Source organism: Mobula birostris, chromosome 14 (assembly GCF_030028105.1).
Source record: "Mobula birostris isolate sMobBir1 chromosome 14, sMobBir1.hap1, whole genome shotgun sequence".
Taxonomy (NCBI): Eukaryota; Metazoa; Chordata; class Chondrichthyes; order Myliobatiformes; family Myliobatidae; genus Mobula; species Mobula birostris.
Genome location: NC_092383.1, coordinates 32,930,479 through 32,951,732, shown reverse-complemented (window position 1 = coordinate 32,951,732; position 21,254 = coordinate 32,930,479). Strand labels below are relative to the sequence as shown.

The 21,254-nt window shown below is 39.5% G+C and overlaps 1 protein-coding gene across 8 annotated transcripts in view; it reads right to left on the bottom strand.

The window, feature by feature from the left end:
• Nucleotides 1-21,254, bottom strand: part of adamtsl3 (ADAMTS-like 3) — a 776,875-nt gene that overhangs the window by 299,389 nt on the left and 456,232 nt on the right. For all 8 annotated transcript variants that reach the window (XM_072278334.1, XM_072278335.1, XM_072278336.1 and 5 more), the window contains 2 exons: nt 17,550-17,676; nt 10,830-10,904 (listed from right to left, as the gene is read on the bottom strand). In XM_072278334.1, the coding sequence (XP_072134435.1) occupies nt 10,830-10,904; nt 17,550-17,676 (202 nt within the window). The remainder of the gene's footprint in view (nt 1-10,829; nt 10,905-17,549; nt 17,677-21,254) is intronic.

Sequence of the window (21,254 nt, the reverse complement as noted above, 5' to 3'; positions counted from 1 at the left end):
ACACTTTCTTCTCTTTCCCCCTTTTCAGAATTCTGGTGATCTTGCTCTCTTCTGAATGTTCCAGCCCACCTTACCATTTGAACCAGCATCCACTTTCCTTCTGATGGCACCATCTCATGAAACCACAAAGGTCGATTCATTTGACCATTTACCTGCCTTCTTGATGTGCAAGTCTGCAAACACCCTTTACAGGGGAAAAATGACTTACTTCCAATATTTCCAAAATAATAAACAATTGCTGCAGAAAATATTGGGGAAACCAAACACTTTCTAAATTAACAGCTTTATACACTTTTCAAACCCGTAGCTTTCCATTTTAATTCTTTCTTCTATTCATTTCCTCACCAACTTCTCTGTCTTCAGCCTCCCATACTATTCTGATGAGCTAAATACAAGCTCAATGGAACAATAAATCATGGAGTTATAGTTCTACAGCATGGAAACAAGCCCTTCAGCTCAACTCATCCATGCTAACCAGGCTAGACACATTTACTTGCATTTGATTCGTATTCTTATAAACCTTCCCAATCCACGTGTCTGTTCAAATGTCTTTCAGATATGCTACAGTCTCTGCCATCTTCCATTCAAGTATTTTACATCATTCTGAGCTCAACAGATGGGGCAACAATTTCAGACAATCAGCAAATCTGGTCTTTGCATTTTGTTTTTCCAGAATTCAGTTTTTATTTTCTGGTAACCACAGTTAATTATTTTTCTCCTGCTTACACCTTCTCCAAACCCATCCTTGTTACTCATTAATTCCTTTCGCAAAATCACATCAACAGTTTCAGTATGGAAAGTTGGTCAGCCTGTTGGCACAACTAGACTCCCTCCTCATGGTCTTGAACTTATTTCCTTACAACTCAGTTTCAGCACTTTCACCACCCAGCTGCTTCTGCCTCCTGCCAGATCCCTCACTTTCTTTTACACTACCCTCCATTTCTCCCCCTTTCACTGCATCTTGAAATTTATTTTACACTCTAAATCAGGGGGTTTATGCCATGGACCAATACCATTATACAAGGGGTCCATGGACCCTAGGTTGGGAACCTCTGCTCTAACATTTCCCAGTTCCAATGACAGATCATTTGCCTGAAGCATTAACTCTGTTTCCCTTGCTGCAGAAGCAATGTAATCTACTGACAATTTGTCTGTTTTACACCATTAATTGGTTCAACAGAAGCTCTAGGCGATGTTCCATTCTGCTCATCCTTCGCTGCGGAAACTCGATGGTCTACAAATTACCACTATTGCAAAAACCCATGAGATCTTCCATACAAAATTAGCCTCCTTTGTGAAGAACATAAATTTTCAAAATAAAAATATTAGCCCACTTATTAAATTCAATCAGCAGAGTGTTAATTATGAAACGTGAGTGTGTATTCTGGGAGAATGGAATGAATGACACAGACACTGTGAGCTGCAGCAGAGCATTGTTCTCTGTATCAAATTCACTTCATGCTGGATACTCACCTGATTTTTCTATTGATTGCTGTCATACATACAATGAAATTCTTAGCTACGAATGGGAGAGCTGGGGGTGCCAGTTTACATTAAAGTCTATAACTTTTACAGTTATGATGACATTTCATGCGGTTAATTATTTCACAGTTACTGATCTGACACCCTATACAATCAATTGCCTCAATCCAGTTGTTGTTACTGTTATCTGGAGCTTAAACGTGATGCTTTAAATTCTCATGCCAGTGATCTGAACCCAAAAACCTCAACTGACACTCTAGGCAGGACTCCACTGTTAACTAATGTTATGTTAAACTGTTGCCTGGGTTAGTCTGATAGCTGGATGTGAAAGATTCCACAGCCCTGCCTTAAAACAGACCACTCATTCCTGTTGCCTGAGGCAAATATGTCTCTAAACAATTATTAAAATGGATCATCAGATCAGCATCACATTGCTGCTTGCTGCCTTTCCTATATTATGACAGTGATGTACTTATTAATTATAAATCTCCATTCCATGTCTGGAAGTTCAGAAAGGTCCAACAGAAGTACAATTGTTTCATCTTTCACATGCAGAAGTTTATTTAAACATAGAAATTCCTATGATCCATTTTGAGAAATGACATGGAAAATTTTCACTTTGTTTCTGCCAATCCTGCTATTTTAGATCAATTATTAAAAAAAACGTTTTACTCGCAGGCAATTTATCTTTAATTGGCCTTTATAATGAACTGTAGAATACTGACGTCAATACATACCTTTCAGCCAAAAATTGATGGAAATACCCTGAAATACTTGTATTATGTCACGAAAGTAATGAGTTGCTAATGCAATTTACTTTTTGCAAGGCTGAGTTTATTGCCTTGCGCTGGTAGCAAAGGACCTTCAATATGTCAATAAAAGCTAAATGCAGGAAAAGATTGCAAAAGTGAGATACGTAACAAGTGAGGATAAAAAGGAAGGCAGTGATGATGGAAAATCAATCAAGTAGGGCTGAAACACTGTTGAGAGAGATTTCTTAGCAAAAAAACAGTTATATGAGGTTAATGGGATTAACGGAAAGAGGAATGAAAATTTTCTATTTCACAAGGAATCTCTCCCACAAGGAATGAAAATTCTCAGAGACATCAAATCACAAACAAACCCGTCAGCTTTTTTTCCTCCAGTCCTGCTGAAGGGTTTCAGCCCAAAATGTTGACTGTACTTTTTCGCATAGATGCTGCCTGACCTACTGAGTTCCTCCGGCATTTTGTGTGTGATTCTCATAGTCAATTCCAGACTTTGAGAGAAAATGTAAATAACTAGAAGGGAAACATCAAACTTAACCTGTAAACACGAGGAAATCTGCAGATGCTGGAATTTCAAGCAACACACATAAAAGTTGCTGGTGAACGCAGCAGGCCAGGCAGCATCTCTAGGAAGAAGTACAGTCAACGTTTTGTCAGGACTAACTGAAAGAAGAGCTAGTAAGAGATTTGAAAGTGGGAGGGAGAGCGGGAGATCCGAAATGATAAGAGAAGACAGGAGGGGGAGGGATAGAGCCAAGAGCACGGCCTCCTCTACCGTCAAGATGAAGCCACACTCATATTGGACGAACAACACCTTATATTCCGTCCAGGTAGCCTCCAACCTGATGGCATGAATATTGACTTCTCAAACTTCTGCTAATGCCCCACTTCCCCCTTGTACCCCATCCGTTATTTATTTATATACACACATTCTTTTTCTCTCCCTCTGTCCCTCTCACTATACCCCTTGCCCATCCTCTGGGCTTTACCCCCCTCCCCCTTTTCTTTCTCCCTAGGCCTCCTGTCCCATAATCCTCTCATATCCCTTTTGCCAATCACCTGTCCAGCTCTTCGCTCCATCCCTCCCCCTCCTGTCTTCTCCTATCATTTTGGATCTCCCCCTCCTCCTCCCACTTTCAAATCTCTTACTAGCTCTTCTTTCAGTTAGTCCTGACCAAGGGTCTCGGCCCGAAACGTTGACTGTACCTCTTCCTATAGATGCTGTCTGGCCTGCTGCGTTCACCAGCAACTTTTATGTGTGAAACTTAATCTGTATCTCAGGGAAAAGAAGAGACAGAAACCTGGATTCACAGAGGATTATACCACAAATAACATGATATTTGTTAGCAAAGGCTAAAGCTTTCTCCTCTAAAAATGAAGAGGTGCCTGTGGTAGTCATGCAATATTGGTCTCTAAGCCAATGAAGGATTTGAAAATATAGACATGGATAAAAAGAGTCTAACAGTCCATGGTCCATGGCTAAAGGATTTCCACTAATAACTTCAATACAAATGCAGAAGTAATTTCCTTACCCAAATAATTGGTGGCACAGTCATTGAGTGTGAGGTGCTGCAGTCATGTATAAGGAGACACAGAGAAAAACTTTGTTTTGCATGCCATCCAGATCGGTTAGTCTATACACAAAAACACTGAGACAGTAGAAAGGAAAACAGAATGCAAAATGTAATGTTACTGTTACAGAGGAAGTGCAGTGCAGATAGACAAGGGCCATGATGAAGTAGGCTGGGAGATCATGTATTTATCTCTTAGCATGTGAAGAGACTACTCAAGAGTCTGATAATGGTGTGATGGAAGGTGCTCTTGATCCTGGCTGTACATGCCTTTAAGTTTTTTTTATCCTCTGCTGATGAAAGTGGGAAAAAGTGAGAATGATTGGGGTGAGGGGGTCCTTGATTACACTGGCTGTTTTCCAAGGCAGCGGGAAGTGCGGACAGAGTCAATGGAGGTGAGGCCAGTTTCCATGATGGATGGGGCTGTATTCACAACTCCCTATAGTACCTTGCAGTCACGGGCAGAACTGTTACCATGCCAAGCTGTGACGCAACTGGGTAGGATACTTTCCATGGTGCATCTCTCAACATTGTTGAAGGTCAAAGGGGCCATGCTGAATTTCCTTGCGTCTCTGAGTAAGTAGAGGCATTGGTGAGTTTTTTCAGTTTGCTGTCTATTTTGATGAGAATATGTGCATTCTGTCTGTGCCCATGTGCGCTCCGCTGGGTGCCCTGGTATACTCCCAGATGTCTGTTAGGTTAACTTGCAATTATAAATTACCCCCTGTGGAGAGGGTTGCAAATAACATCAGAGGGGAGTTGATGAGTGTCTGACAGTGAAATAAGTGGTAAAGTATGATTGATGGGACTACTATAAAAAGTGGCATAAACACGATGGGCCAAATGGCCTCCCATGTCCAAAAAACATGATAAAAATGATTAATTAGAATATGCAAAGGAAAGGGTAGGTAAACACATTTTGGAGAAGCAGTTTAAAAGCGTTGAAAGAAGACTCATGGATCATAAACATAGATTAGGTCAAGTTCACAGAGTCAGAATCAGATTTATTATCACCAACATATGTCAGTATAACGCAAGACAGAAAACTTAACATAAGTTACAAAAATAAGTAAATAAACAGCACAAAAGAGAAATATCGAGGTATTGATAATGGATTCAGGGATTGTTCAGAAACCTGCTGGCGGAGGGGATGAAGGTGTTCCTAAAACGTTAATTGTGTGTCTTTGAGGTTCTGTATCTCCCTGCAAGTGTGCTGTAAATTCGATGCTTACTATAAAATTGAACACTGATTTAAAGATTCAAAGAAATGGCATTCCTTGAATCTTAGTTGTGTGTATTAGGCATAAAATTCTTCATGATCAGATACAAGGGCAGTTTTGTTTACCAGTCCTCACTGACATTGATCATGTTTCCATTTACAAGAGAAATCAAAGAAATTATCGTAAGAAATTCCAAGTTAAAAATAATACATTCGCCTATCCCTTTGAGCCGGTAAATCTTGCCACCACCTGTCAACTCCAGATATATCCAATCCTAGCCATGGTCCCCTCAGGCTTGCAAGGAGCTTTGCAGATTTTGTTGCACTCAGCATATTGGCATCTAATACTATTGTGGGTTTCAGCCTAGCCTGAAGAGTGAAACTCCTGGCAAAAGCAGTTCCCACAGTAAGTGGTCAATTACTGTGAAAAGGTGAAATAATGGCTTTACTTTTTTTTCAACAAGACTGAGATACTCTTAGAAATGGCTGGGACCTAAGCATAAACTGTCTCCACCATTTATTCAATCTCTTCCCCATAATAAGAAACGGCTGGGACACCACAAGGAGTTTTGGTACCATTATCCAGATGTGATTCTACTTATTTGTAATTCAGTTATATTTTCAGCATTATTATCAACTGTAATGCAAAATATTGACTTTTTTTAACAAGAAAGAGGGGATGGATCTCATTGATACCTGTTAAGTAATGGAAGGCCTAGATAGTGTGGATGTGGAGCATGCTTCGGAAAGTGGGGGAGCCTAGGATCAGAGGTCACAGCCTCAGAAAAGACTCATCATCATTATGCACCATGTCATATGACATGGGAAACCATGGTCTTTTGACCAAGATTGTTCTTGGCAAATTTTTCGACAGAAGTGGTTTGCCATTGCCTTCTTTTGGGCAGCGCTTTACAAGACAGGTGGCACCAGCCATTATCAATACCCTTCAGAGATTGTCTGCCTGGCATCAGTGGTCGCAAAATCGGGACTTGTGATGTGCACCAGCTGCTCATACCACCATCCACTACCTGCTCCTGTGGCATCACAGACCCTGATCAGGGGGCTAAGCAGGTGCAACACCTTGCCCAAAGGTAACCTGCCATCTAGGTTACCTTTGGTAGAGGCATATCTCCACCCCGCCACCAAATCAGAATGGAAGGATGTCCCTTTTAGAATAGAGATGAGGAGGAATTTCTTTAGATAGAAGGTGGTGAATCCGTGGAATTCAGACAGCTGTGGAGGCCAAGTCATTGGGTATATTTATAGTGGAGTTTGATAGGTTCTTGATTAGTAAGGGTATCAAAGGTTATGGGGAAAATGGTGTCGAGAGGGATAATAAATCAGCCACGAATGAATGGTGGAGAAGACTTGATGGGCTGAATCGCTTAATTCTGCTCCTACGTCTTATAGTGTAGGAAGAAAGTATTAGGAAGAGATTTAATAGAACCCTGTTCTTGGATGTAGGTGTCCACATTAGTAAGTTCCAGTAACGGCTGGATTGTACTGAGTGATAGCCAGCAGTTCTCAGGAGAAAGGTCACCTAAGAGCAGTACTTGGGTCCGCAGTACAAGGCAGCACAATGAAACAGTTAGACAGAGTTCTGTCTTACTGCTCCAGTAAACCAGGTTCAATCATAACCACTCCTGCAGTCTATGTGGTGTTTGCCTGTTCTCTCAGTGACCATAAAGATTCCTTGGGTTGCTCCATTTTCCTTCCACACACCAAGGACATGCAGATTCATGAGTTAATTGACCAGCGTAACTTGCCTCTTAGGAACATGTGAGTGATGGAATTGGAGAAAGGAGTTGCTGGGAGTGGATGGGAGGGGAAGAGAATAAAATGGATTTAGATTAGGACTAACGTAAATTAGTGTTTGATGCCTGGTGTGCTCGGTGTACTGAAGGGTCTGTTTCCTTGCTGTATAACTCTAAAATACTACAAATGTTTGTAATTTCCTGGGTTCCAGTCCTGCTCAGATCTGGATCATCATCGTTTGAAGGACAAAATTTACTTTGTTCCTCAATGTTGTGGTTACATTTCCCCAAACTTGATAGAAATTGGAAGTGAGGGCAAATGGTTTGCTTTTACTGTCACTGAATATTCAAAGAAAATCTTAAATAATATTAATAAATATGAGAAATTTATTTTTCACTAAACATAGTTTACTTTTAAGACATTATTTTAAATGTATTTCAACTGTTTTCACGTCTCCAATTATCAGAAAAATGTGTAGCAGTTGAAAAGATCTCTGCCAGCACAAGCTGTCGAAAGGTTCAGAGCTTTGATCTCTGCTACCTGAGGACTGATCACTGGGTGGATCTCTGCGTTTTGCAAAACTGCCTCAGCATCAAGGCCTGAGGGTCATTTGGAATTGGCCACATGCATGGTAGGGTTGGGGTGCAGAAACAAGCAAGTGGCATAGTCTAATCAAATACATTCTGGGTTAATGATTTTGCATCCTCTTGACTTTAGTTTGAGACACTTTCACAAGATATATAATAGTTCAGTTTTTTTCAGTCAGAACCAAATTGGCCTAATTATCATCTATTTTTGTTCAATTTCAGCAAAATGATAAAAAAACACTTTATCACCCAGGACATGCCCTATTCTCATTGCTACCACCAGGGAAGAGGGTACAAGAGCCTGAAAACACACATTCAATGATTCAGAAACAGCTTCTTCCCCTCTACCATCAGATTTCAGAATGAGCATTGAACCCATGAACACCATCTCACTGCTTTTTGTTTTGCACTACTTAATTAATTCAACTGCTAAATAGAAACTTAAACCTATCCAGTCAACCTTCCTCTGCTATTGAAAGCCGCTCCTACCCAATTAGCTCTAGCCAAATTACAAATCCTTAGACAATTCACTTAGGAATAACGCTGCATGAAAGGAGCATCCTTATCAGGGACCCCTACCACCCAGGTCAAGCTCTCTTCTCACTACTGCCATCAGGAAGAAGGTACAGGAGCCACAGGACTCACACCACCAGGTTCAGCAACAGTTATTACCTTTAACCATCAGGCTCTTGAACCAAAGGGGATAACTTCACTCGACTGCACTTGCCACATCAATAAAATGTTCCCACAACCTATAGACTCACTTTCAAGAATTCTTCACCTCATGTTGTCAATATTTATTGCCTATTTATTTTTTATTATTATTTCTTTTTTTTTGTATTTGCACAGTTTGTTGCTGAACGCCCAAGTTGGTGCGATCTTTCATTGATCCTGTTATCGTTATTGTTCTACGGATTTATTGAGTATACTCACAAGAAAATGAATCTTAGGGTAGGATTGTACGTGGTGACATATATGTACTTTGACAACAAATTTACTTTGCACTTTACCAGGAAAAAATAATGCAGACATTGGAAATATGAAACAGAGGCATTTAAGAGACATTTAGCCAGACACAAGGGAATGGAGGGATATGGATTATATGTGACAGGTGTGATTAGCTTTATTTGCATCATGGTTGATACAGACAACGTGGGCTGAAAGGCATGTTTGTATGCTGTTTTGTTCTATGTTCTAAAAGGAAAGTTTGTGGTGGCCAGTGCTATCATGTTTGCTGTTGTGTGCTGGGGCAGCAGGCTGAGGGTAGCAGACACCAACAGAATCAACTAACTCATTCGTAAGGCCAGTGATGTTGTGGGGATGGAACTGGACTCTCTGACGGTGGTGTCTGAAAAGCAGATGCTGTCCAAGTTGCATGCCATCTTGGACAATGACTCCCATCCACTACATAATGGACTGGTTGGGCACAGGATACATTCAGCCAGAGATGCAACACAGAGCGTCATAGGAAGTCATTCCTGCCTGTGGCCATCAAACTTTACAACTCCTCCCTTGGAGGGTCAGACATCCTGAGCCAATAGGCTGGTCCTGGACTTATTTCCTGGCATAATTTACATATTACTATTTAATCATTTATGGTTTTATTACTATTTAATTATTTATGGTGCAACTGTAATGAAAAACAATTTCCCTCGGGATCAATAAAATATGACTATGAAAGAGCCCAAAACATTGGTAGGCAAGGATGACTGAGATCAGATTGTCTGTCATTGTGGATGTGGGTCTGCTGCTGAAAATCTCGTAAGTATCCAAGGTCCAAGGCCACTAAGCAGACAGCGGAGATTATTTGTTTATTCAGATACAGCATGGAATAGGCTCTTCCAGCCCTTCGCGCCACACCACCCAGGAACACCAGATTTAACCGCAGGACCATTTACAACGACCGACTGAAGTACTAACCAGTACATCATCAGAATGTGGGAGGAAACCAGAGCGCCCGGAGAAATCTCACACATTCCATGGGGAGGACATACAGGCGCCTTACAGTTGATGCCGGAATTGAACTCTGAGCTCCAACACACCAAGCTGTAATAGAGCTACACAAGGTTGAGGGAGATCTGGGAGGAGGGACAGTGGGATGTAATGAAATAGAGGGGTAACAGGGCACAATTAAGTAAGAAGCTAGGGGTTGTACCAAGGCACAGCTGATTAAATTAAACAGTTGGCAAGGGTTTGCAATCAGGTAAGCAGCTGAAGCAGCAATCAAATGGAGAACAGGGAAGATCACTGGTGGCGTAGGGTTAAGGGAAGTCAGTGTATTGTTTTGGACCTTAGTGGATGTTAGTCAGGGTTTGGCTTAGTGCTTTAAGGGCTCAGTAATTTCAGAAATCATTGTCTGAAACTGCAGACTGTAGCAGAAAGGTTAAATGTAAGACTGAGTCTTGTCTTGGTGGACTCCCAGACAAGCACTGTGCTCGCTGCTATTACATAATTGTTCAATGACGGCAGTTCCTCGAATAACACGGTCAAATTTTCCCTAGGATACTTCAAAAGAAATGCTGCAATGGAAATTACTTTGTTTGACAGACATCCGTACAGAACTGGCATCACGAGTGCAGGCATGACTTATGCTGAGAAATAACCAGTTGAAAATTTCAACAACCTGGAAATAGAGATGACAGTTCGCTTTGTACCAAGTACATCTGCAAGCTTGTAAAATGAACATCAACTTGTGATCTAATTTACATTCCTTTCTACTGTTCTCTATACAGTTGTACTTGACCTGTGGAAAGAATTCCAACATTTTTTAGTTATTTTAATTAGTTTGGCTGGCTGGGAGTCACAGAGAGTAAGAGGCATAATTGCATAGGATGAATAGCCTTGCAGGGCTCAGCTTACAACAGACATTACCAAGGAACTGGTATCAGGTCACCCAGCTACTTTCTCAGACATGCAAGGATTTCCAAAGTGAGACTTAAGTCAGTGGGTAAAAGATTAAATTGCAGAATCATTAGAAAATTAAAAGTTCAAGAATAACTGAGTCATCATGGAAAACCCATATTTAAATAACTGTGGAACTATTTACACTTTGGAAAATCAATTTAAGTAGAAATTGACACCATTGTGGCCCACAGCTTTTATAAAACAAACAATATTCCTTTACAGAAAACTAATTCCTTCTTAACAACTGAACACAACATTCCAACTAAGCATGTGCTGAACTGGAGGGGTTGTCCAAACGTTTATGATTCAGAAGACTGAATGAGTAAAGTAGCACTAAATTATATTATTTAGTCATTTTGAGCTTTTGTCCGTGTGCTTTAAGCCCATTTATCACAGTTACTGATAACACCATTGAGTACATCAAAGGTTTGGAAAATAAAGTTACATGCGAGCATTTCTTTTTGATGTGTAATAGTGGTGGTCATAAGTTAGATGACTATTGTGCCCTAATGTTGTAATTGCTAAAGCTTTCAGGGAAACTTACAGAGGTGGGCTGGTCCTTTCACGGTGATTTTCACATGGCGACTCCCATATGGAACTGCAATCACTGTGTCTTCCACTGAGTAATAGGGAAAAACAAAAGTCAGTTTTGCTTCTGATGTGCTTCGATAAACATTAACGTTTGTTAATCTATCACATCAAACTTGTGTTACCCATCTGAGAATTCACTCGGAACCTTGATTTTGATGTATGCTACCAAGAATGTCAAAAAGTATGATCTAGCACACTGAGGTTAATTCTAGCTCACACTCAGAAAGCCAGGATCAGTCTAAGAATGAACTTGCCTGTGAATTCATTCTCCAGCTCAAATCTGTATTGAATTTAAATAGTGACAGCAGAGAGCAATGATATGTAATAACCTATTTTGAACTATGATTGCTTTAACAGAGAAGAAGAACATAAGCGAGACAACTACATGGATACATCTCCACATTTTAAGAATCAAGGTACAACTCTGAGGTTGTCAGTCAATTGCCAAGTTTTGAACAGTCTTGCTGATTGATATGCAAAGGAGAAAAAGTCATTTTATGAAAAATAGTCATGTATTCGTTGACTCCATGGACCAGTAATAGTTTAATATGATTATGTGAAAATGGTTTAGTCTAGGAATTAGGTAGGTAACAGTATCATAAAACATACATCTTTTCATTTCTTGATTTTGGAGAAAAGGAAGTGGTTACAGCGTAATGCTATTACAGTGCCAGTGACTCAGGACCAATGCTGCCAACGTCTGTAAGGAGTTTGTACATTTTCCCCGTGACTGTGTGAGTTTCCCCCAGGTGCTTCAGTTTCCTCCTACATTCCAAAGACGGATGGGTTGGTAGGTTCATTGGTCACAAAGGTGTATGTAATTGGGTGGGATTGGTTCATTGGATCAGAAGGGCTTGTTTACTGTGCCAGAACTCTAAATATAAGCAAATAAATATATAAACAAGTTTCAACTTCACTTTTGCTTCCAAGGTCTTGGAAATGAGAAAAAAAGTATGTTGCCAAATTCCTGCTGTTCCTTCTAGTTATTACCTTTGATATTAAGTGCTGATGTTGCCATTTCTGCTTTCACTCATCACAGTACTTAGCAAAACTGAGATTGCGCCAAATTCCATACCAGGAGGTTAGAAATACATGGCACATTTTTATGGAAATACGGCTTACATTACATCTTGAAAATGATTTTAAAACATTTAGGTCTTTAAACATCCAAAGAAGAATGTTCTTAATATGCTTGAAAGTAGTCAACCATTAGTAATATGATTAAAAATTCATAAAAATGAATTACATTTTAGTGTGTGATCATATAATTAAGTTCTTAATCATTATATTGGTGTCACTTAAGTAAAACACAGTCTATATTCATCTTTGCTGTTTGCTGGCAGAAATATGATACTGGCAACAGAGCCAATTAATGCCAAAGTATCATAAAATTACACTGTAAATTTAAAACAGCTTGGAAATCATTCTACACTTGGCATTTCTGGAATCAATGTGCTTTGCTGTTGATTGCTCTGTCATGCCTGTTTGAAATCCATGCAGAATAGTGCACAACTCGCCACTTCACACAGGGAATGCAAACCACTGACGTGGCTACAACAGATGGGCAGAAATGGACTCACTGCTCTATGTACAATTGTATTGCACATGCAGTGCAAAAAGAAGAAATACCTGTAGATAGCACTTAAATATAGGACCCTGTTAATCATTTGGATAAAACCAACAGACAGAGAATCTATTGCAGCACTCGAGTAGAAATTGCTTCAGGCTAAACTTCAGTCTTATGCAGCATAATGACTATATTTTACTGATCTCGTAAATGGAAAATGTCATTTTTATTTTGTTTGCAAAATTGACTACAATCGCATGTCTTTCAGGTCCCTGATAGCCTTCTTCTTAACTGCTGCTCCAACTCTTTAAGTTTACCTCCACAGTGTTTGGTGGTCATTATTTACATTTTTTATTTGCAAGTTGATTTAAAAAATAGTAACTCGGATCACATTAAATTTGGCTGGAAATTATGCTGCATGGTATTCAATACACATACTTTCTTCACTAAGTGATATTCCTCCCTCTTATTTTTTACAGAGGCACGAAGCAGCTTAAATCTTTTGTCGAGAAACTACATAATACATTAAATATTTGTACTAATTTTTAAGAACAAAAGGTACAGTATTTTCTATTGATCTATGTTCTTTATTTACTCTCCAGTTCATCGTTTTTTGCCTCATTAAGGTACTGACTCATTCTTAGGTTCCAAACTAATTTTGGGTTTATCTATCATGGTTATTTGCATCAGAAATAACTAGTGCATCAGAAATAGGATTCTTGGCTGTTCTTTTGTCCTTATTTTCCACTTTCTGCAAAGTATGACAAAGAGATAAATTATCATATTTCTCCTGTCAACCCAAATCAGATTAACTAAGTCAGTATTGACGAATATAGGAGAGCTCAGTGAATGCACTGATAACCTATTTTAATAGGTTTTTCTTTTGCCCCATAACATTAGAAAAGGACTGATCAAACATATTCCTATAGAAGATCAAATCATGAATTTTAAGCACAATACTCTATAGAACAACCCATACTTAAGTCAATAAATAATATATGTAAGCCACATTGCATGTTTTCTCTGGAAAGGGTGATGTTATTTAGCACTAGTCCCTGCCAAAACTTCAGGATTATATTAAGTGATTAATTAGATTCATAAAACCATTCAGAATTTCACCCAAGAATCAAGGTATATTGTAAATATATTTTGAATACTGTAACTATTCTGGAATTTACAACGAAAACACATCAATGTCACTTTAATGAATCAGAAGTTACTTTGGAAATATGATTCAAGTAATAAATGCAACATGGTTTCCTTGACAGCCTGGAAGAGTGATGTAATGGTCAGGTAGATGACAAAAAAGAGCCAGGTTCCATTCTAAATCTGTAATACTTCATTCACATATTTGCTGAAGTTTTGAAGCTTACGGGCAAAGAGCTTCAGGTGGTGTTAATTTGACTGAGAAACTGCAATTATAATGTAAAACATTTGTGGTACAAGGAATTGCCTGTTGGACCAGAAATTAAACTGATCAGGGCTGGAAGAATATGGGAGTGATTGAGAAAGTTCAGGTAAATTTCGGTGGGGAAAACAGAACAAAGGATTCCAGGCAGGTAAAGAAGTACGTCCTTAACTTTCTTGATAAAAGGCTTGGGGCTACGTTAGAGTGCAGGACAACAGTCACATTAGGAGCACCTTAAGAGCTGCAGTAAAGTCTCAGCCTTTTAATAAGTATATTTCTATCCAGCAAATTAGGGGTAGGTCTGTGGAATTATAAATTTTATCTTTTATATGCATCTGTTCCCTAGAAAATGTCAGCCAGAAGCAATAAAAAGTACTTATGATTGTTTGATTCAATTGTTTTCTATAGTATAGCATTCTCTGGGATATGTGCTTCTCTGCTAATGGTCTCCAAGCTCATCTACTGAGCAGTGCTCTGCCATTTTACAATAATTAAACTTAAATCATTAGGGTGACATTACAATTAGTAAAGACACAGTATGATAATTTATTGAAGAATTAATTGAAGAGTTCCTCCAGTATTTTGTGTGCGTTGCCATTTAATATTTTATTTTAGAGTCAGTCAATCTCTCATCCCATTGTATTGCAGTATTTGGAAGCTACAATAATCTGAGCAACATCTGATAATTCTGTTTGCTCTTTCTCCCTCATTCTCTATCAGCAAAACCCTTTTATTTGGTATTTTTCACTTTTCTCATTTTCCTATAAAGAGGATTTGCTTACTTTCCATATTCAATTTTATCTTTCTTCTTCTTGACTGTCTGATATGGCAAGGAATTCAACCCCATATGGGGCACGGACCACAAGCAAAATGGGACCCTCAGTGTCTCTCTCTAGCTCCAATCTCCTCCCATAGTGCTTTTCCTCTCACGGCTCCTACCCCTTCACCTCTTCAACCGCATGTCATCCTTCAAACTACCCTAGCACATCCATTACAATCTCTACAAGAGAAATATCCTTTCAATCCTTCTCTATGCCACTCAGGTCAACCTTTGCCACTCAATACAATGTAGCGTCCCTTCCTGAGGTCTTCCAAGGTTGATCAGTGAGAGACCAGCAGACCTGTCAGCTGCAACCAGTATCCATACTTGTTTCGCTTTCTTACAATCATTTCTGTCCTGCATGCCAATGAACTCTAACTTTCTTTCAATATTGAAAATCGATTTTTGGAATGAGATAAAAGGAAGTGTTTGTCCATTTCTTTCTTTGTTTAACTACTACGCTGCCTTTTCTTATTCTTATGGATGTGAGCAATTAGTGCAGTTTCCTAATTTTAAGTAAAACAATGGGTTGCTCTCAGTTTAATACACCTTGCAAAGTTTATAAAAGACCAGGTGGACTCCTGAACAATCAACTTCATTCTAACCTTGCACCTTCTTGTCTGCCTGTACTGTATTTTCTCTGTAACTGTAACACATTATTCTGCTCTGTTATTGTTTTCATTTGTGCTACCTCAACGCACTGTTGTAGTGAAATGATCTGTATGGATTGAATGCAAACCAAAATTTTCACTGTACCTTTGCACATGGGATGGTAACAACCCAATTAACCATAAAAAATCCTGCCACCGCCTGTAAGGAGTTTGCACTTTCTCCCCGTGACTCTGTTGGTTTCCTCTGGGCGCTCCAGTTCCCTCCCACAGTTCAGAGATGTGCTGGTTGGGAGGTTAATCGGTCATTGTAAATTGTTCCATGATTAGGCTAGGATTCAATTGGGGGATTACTCTGCGCTGCATCTCAATCAATCGATTAAACAATCAATGAGTAAGTAAAAATAAAACTATAGCAGCTGGATGTGGACAGCACTATCATCTTTTTCGTTCCCTATATACACAGGGATGTACAAAAAATATGGGCGTTCAAAAACCTAAGACATTGCTGAAGTTAATCCAAGTGCAAATCAATATCCCTACAGAATTTTAAATTCAGTTTTGAGAGTCCCAGGCTGTCTAACTCTGGAAATATAGGATGGAGGTATAACTTCATGATTGATGAATTAGCAAAGGAAAACAAGAGCAGGGTGGGCTTTCTCAACGACTATCGCCCAGTGGCACTCACACTACTGTGATGAAGTGCTTTGAGAAGTTGATTATGGCCAGAATCAAATCCTGCCTGAGCAACGACCTGGACCAACCCAATTTGCCTGCTGCTACAATAGGTCTTCAGCTGATACAATCTCACTGGCTCTCCACTCTGCCTTGGTCACCTGGATAACAGCAAATTCTACGACAGGCTGCTGTTTATTGATTACAACTCAGCATTCAACACCATCACACCCTCAGTACTAATCAACAAACTTCAAAACCTCTGTACCTCCCTCTGCAACATCATTGCCTGGTACGGAGGGGCCACTGTATAGGGTCAGAAAAAGCTGCAGAAGGTTGCAAACTCAGCCAGTTCCATTGAGGAAATCTTCAAAAGGTGATGCCTCAAAAATGGCGGTATCCATCGTTCAGGACACCCATCACCCAGGACAGGCCCCCTCCTTATCGCTACCATCAGGGAAAAAGTACAGGAGCCTGAAGACACACACTCAATGTTTCAGGAACAGCTTCTTCCCCTACGCCATCAGATTTCTGAATGGACAATGGAGTAACCCATGAACATCACCTCACTAATTTTTTTGCTCCCTTTTTGGCACTACTTTATGTTTACTTATTGTCATTTATCGCTTTTTTTGTTACGTATTTTATAGTACCGCTGCCGCAAAACAACAAATTTCACAATGTAGGTCAATGATATTAACCCTGATTTTGAATTCTGCACTTCTCATAATGACTCTTTTTTCCCCTTATTCTTCTCTGCAGACACTGACTCTTATACCATGGTGCAATTACATTGCAACAACTGTCTTTTAATATTTTATAGTTTTTAGTAGCTTTTTTCATTATTATTTTTGCTAGGGAGACCATCATAAATCAACTGGATCTTTCTGTTACCCAATCTGTAAACACATACTTTTATGACAGGAATCATTCAATTCTGGAGTAGTCTGCTATGGCCAATTGAAAGACAGCACTCATTGCCTGCTTCTCCTATTCTAAACTTGCTTCTCCTATCTTAGGCTGTGCTCTCCAAACCAGAAAGAATCAAAGTTGGGTTTTCCTATTGTATGCTGTTAATTATTACACTAAGTAGTAAGAGCCACTGCCTCTCAGCAGCAGAGATCTGGATTCAATCCGCTCCCTGGGAGCAGTCTGTATAGAATTATACACATTCTCCTCGCGACTAGGTGAGTTTCATTTTGTGCCCCTGTTTTTCCCCACCTCCAAATGACATGCAGGTGGGTAGGTTACAGGCCATTGTAAATTGTCTCTTGTGAGTTGGTGACAAAATCTGTGGGAAGCTGATAAAAATGAGGGGAGTACAGAGAGAAAGGAATGAATGTACGTTTGTAGAATTAATGTACTGTAGATGCATTGCTGATAGTCAGCACATACTCAGTGAGGTGAAAGGCTGGCTTCCATGACTCCATGATTCCAATTCGAGGTAAAACACAAGCTGAAAAAATACTAAGAATATTATTAATAATTCTCCATTTAGAATAAATCTCATGTTCTGTTCTAATAGAGGTTGCAGAATAAACGTTCAGTTATAGACAGGTAACATAAAAACGTCAGCAACAAAATGAGAGACGCACATTTTTCAGGAGAGGCGTGTGATTTGGACTGTCCTCGAACAAGCCTGCATGTTGAGCCAGTGCCTGCACAAACTCCACAGTTGTCTTCCTTGGCTTTACTCCCAAGTTGCCGATCACAGCCCACCACCTGCCAACAACAACATCACAGTCAAGAGAAGGCTGAAGCCGACAGTACACAACTCAGGCTTCAGGAATTACGTTTATTTTTAAGTTAGCCTTTACATTCTAATGCCGGATTCACTCTGTCACAGCTCGACTCATGTTATTGGACAACTAACGAGGTTGGAATTTTTAACGCACAGCTTAACTTCTGGAAAACTTCACAGCTTTGTTTAAAAAAAAGCAAGTAACCTGCATCAGATATACAGTATAAAATAAATTCTTCTGCTGCAAAAGCCTTCATCTTCGTGTAAGGCTATATAAATTTATGGGGTGGTCCAAGTCACAGAACCAATTGCTGGCAATTTATGCCTATTTTGATAAATGTGGCTGGATTGCTGAACTCAAACTCAAAAGTATGTTGATGATTACCCAAGCGCCAGCTTGGCTCAGTTTGAAATAATCTCCAGGACCTAACAGCATTAACTGGATTGTTGGGTGAATCCTAAACTGGGGGATTGTTATCGCTACAATGTCATCGGTAAAATTATTTGGAGCCATTAGTTTGATCTATAAAGCAAGCTACTAACTGCCAGTATAGGTAGATATGAAGGATCCCACAGTGCAAGTTGAGCAAGCAGGAGTTTTTCCAATTATGCCTTTCAGCTTCTTCATTCAATCAAAAGCAGATGAATTGGCAAGTTCTCTCTGCCTCTACTTTGCAGAAATTGGCTTCAGTATTTGTTGACATCACAATGATGCTTCATAAGGTAATTCATTTGATATGAAAACCCTTGATACATCCAAAGGATTTGTTAACAATATCAAATATATTCTTTCTGCACATCTGGGATTAACAAAGCAAACCGATACCTTTAAAGGCTTGGACATTTTTAACAACACAGCATGTCATATAATACTTCAAATTACCGTGAGATGTTATGGTTTGAGAACCCGACACGTTTGCATCAAATTACACTGATGGAGGCACCAATTCATTTTCTTTCCTCAAGAAAGTGGGACAAAGAATTTGATACATAGACATTGCATGCACATACCGTAATATCACTTATTGCTAGTTTGAGCCTTACGTGTTAAGTGATAAGAACAATAACATTGCTCAAAGTAACTTACAATCTATATAAACATGGTTAATGCTGTTGTTAAGATCAACACAAATGCAAAAAAAAATTGATTTCAACATGAACATGCTGTCTTAGCTCAGATTTCTGAGGAAGGCCATTTTCTTCATTTAAAAAGCCCGTCAGAAGTTTCACTGAACTAACTGTGCCTCTTACTAATTGAAGTCTGGAGTTGTTAAGTGAGTTAGTACAGTCTGCGTCCAATCAGGAAAACTGACTATAAATTCAAAGCATCGTCAAACCAACCTTTTGTCTAATAATGTGAATCTGACATGAATCATATTGTATTGTTTAAAGGACAACAAGAGTTATTATCCAGCGTAGTGACAAAAAATTCTCCACTAGTTAACGTGATTTTTTTTTAAAAACTTATTATCATGATCTTATTTCCTTTGTATGGATTCTTCACATGCACACACTTTGCCTGTGTAGCAATGTGAACAGTCTTTGTAGGTGATTAATGTGCTCCAAGTACTTAAGTTAATGGAAGGACAGCTGATCCAACCAGATTTATTCACAAAGATTGAGAAAATATTTGACAAAATATTGCGTCCATCTCCATGTAATAACCCATTTACCACTTAAAACAATTTTTATGAAGTGAACTTCATTTTGGAATAAGCATTTCTTCCTCTTTAGACAGTAGATAACAGTCTCACTCTCAGGTAGTTGAAGCAATTGACCCAGAAATCACAGACTTGATTGACTTCATCAAACTGATGTGATCTCGAAACTAGAAACTAACAGCAAGACGTTTGCCCAAGGCAAAACCAGAATATTGTGGAGTTTGAGAAAATAAATGGAAAATGGTAGAAACAGTCAGAATAGTCAGTTGGTCAAATGAAATTCACAGAGAGAGAAAAACTAAATGTTTTTTGACGAGGAACTCCTTCGCTCAGAGGGTGACAATCAAGTGTGGAATGCGCTGCCAGCAGAAGTGATGGATGTGGGTTTGACTGCAACATTTAAGAAAATTTTTAATAAGTACATGATTGGGAGGGGAATATTGGTCTAAGGTACATGTGTGGATTGATGGGCTAGGCAGAGTAACAGGACAGCACAGACTCGATGGGCCAAAGGGCCTGTTTCTGTTTGATAGAGAAAAAAAATAACGTTTTAGGTTGATGCCCTCTCAATAGAAGTACAAAAATGGGAGTGAAAGATAAATGGGGAAGAATAGGCAAATGGGAAAGACTGTGATCATCTAAAGACATCTTTCATGTGGTATGGCCAAGGACCATGAGGAATTGAGGTTCATAGATGAATTGACCAGATGGTAACTAGGTGGGGAGTAGTATGCCCATCCAGGATAAGGAACTTGTAGACTGTCTAACAAATGGCTTTTTAAAGTAGCTTGTGGTTGAGCGCACTAGGGAAAGGACAATTCTGGATTGGGTGTTTGTGTAAAGAATTAGATTTGATTTAGGGAGCTTAAGGTAAAGAAACCCTTAGGAGTTATGGACTATAATATTGTAGAATTCACCCTGCAGTTTTAAAAGGGGAATTCATGTGTGTGAGTGAGAGAGAGAGAGTGTGTGTGTGTGTGTGTGTGTACGTACGTGTGCGTGCACTACTCCAGGGAGGAGTAGCACCTCTGGTGAAGGAACTTGTCGTGTCCATTATGGGACAACTTGCACACCTTTGGTTCACACCAGACAGTCAGTTCTCAGCTGTTGCTCCAAGTGGCTGTTCGTGTGCGATAGTAGCCACACCCCAGTACGCCTCTTCAATAGGTGGTCTAAACCAAGTGAGGTTAGCCGACAACCGCAAAATCTGGTGAAACAGGGATAGGGACATACCTGTCCCAGCATCCAAAATCAGCTCCAGCAGAAGGACAGATGAGATCTACAGTGAGAACCAACAGCCATGAAAGCAGCTCTGCAACACTCCATGGAGAGCAAAGAGCATGACGAGGCACAAAAGAAGTCACGGTCATCTCAGCATCTCAGCATGCAAGGAGTTATCACTCTTGTTCATACCACTGGACCTGGACTTCAGGGGTCAAGAGAGTGGCTTTTCCACTTTAAAAGCTCTCCCACACAGGTTTCTTGTCATCACTGGATGCCTCCCCAACCACACACACACACACACACACACACACACAATTCCGGGTAATCGGGCCATTGGTTAGTTAGGGTGGAAGACTGCAGCTGGAAATTTTCTAACTAGCATCAGACATATGGACTTACTTGGATGTTAGATATTACACTGTGCTTGGAGCGAATAATTTTAAATAGTATCAGTGCTTGTGTTAAAAAAGTGGTGATTTTTGTCACTGATAGTTGGCGAGAAGTAAGCAGTAAGACAGTTCAGAATTGTTTTGCTCACTACAGTTTCAAGTATTCGCACTTGGAGATGTCAGAAATAAGAGAATTTCACTACTTCAACAAGTTAGAAAATATGAAGAAATTGAATATATTGACAAAGAATCTGTATGTTACAATGAGAATGAAGATATAGATGA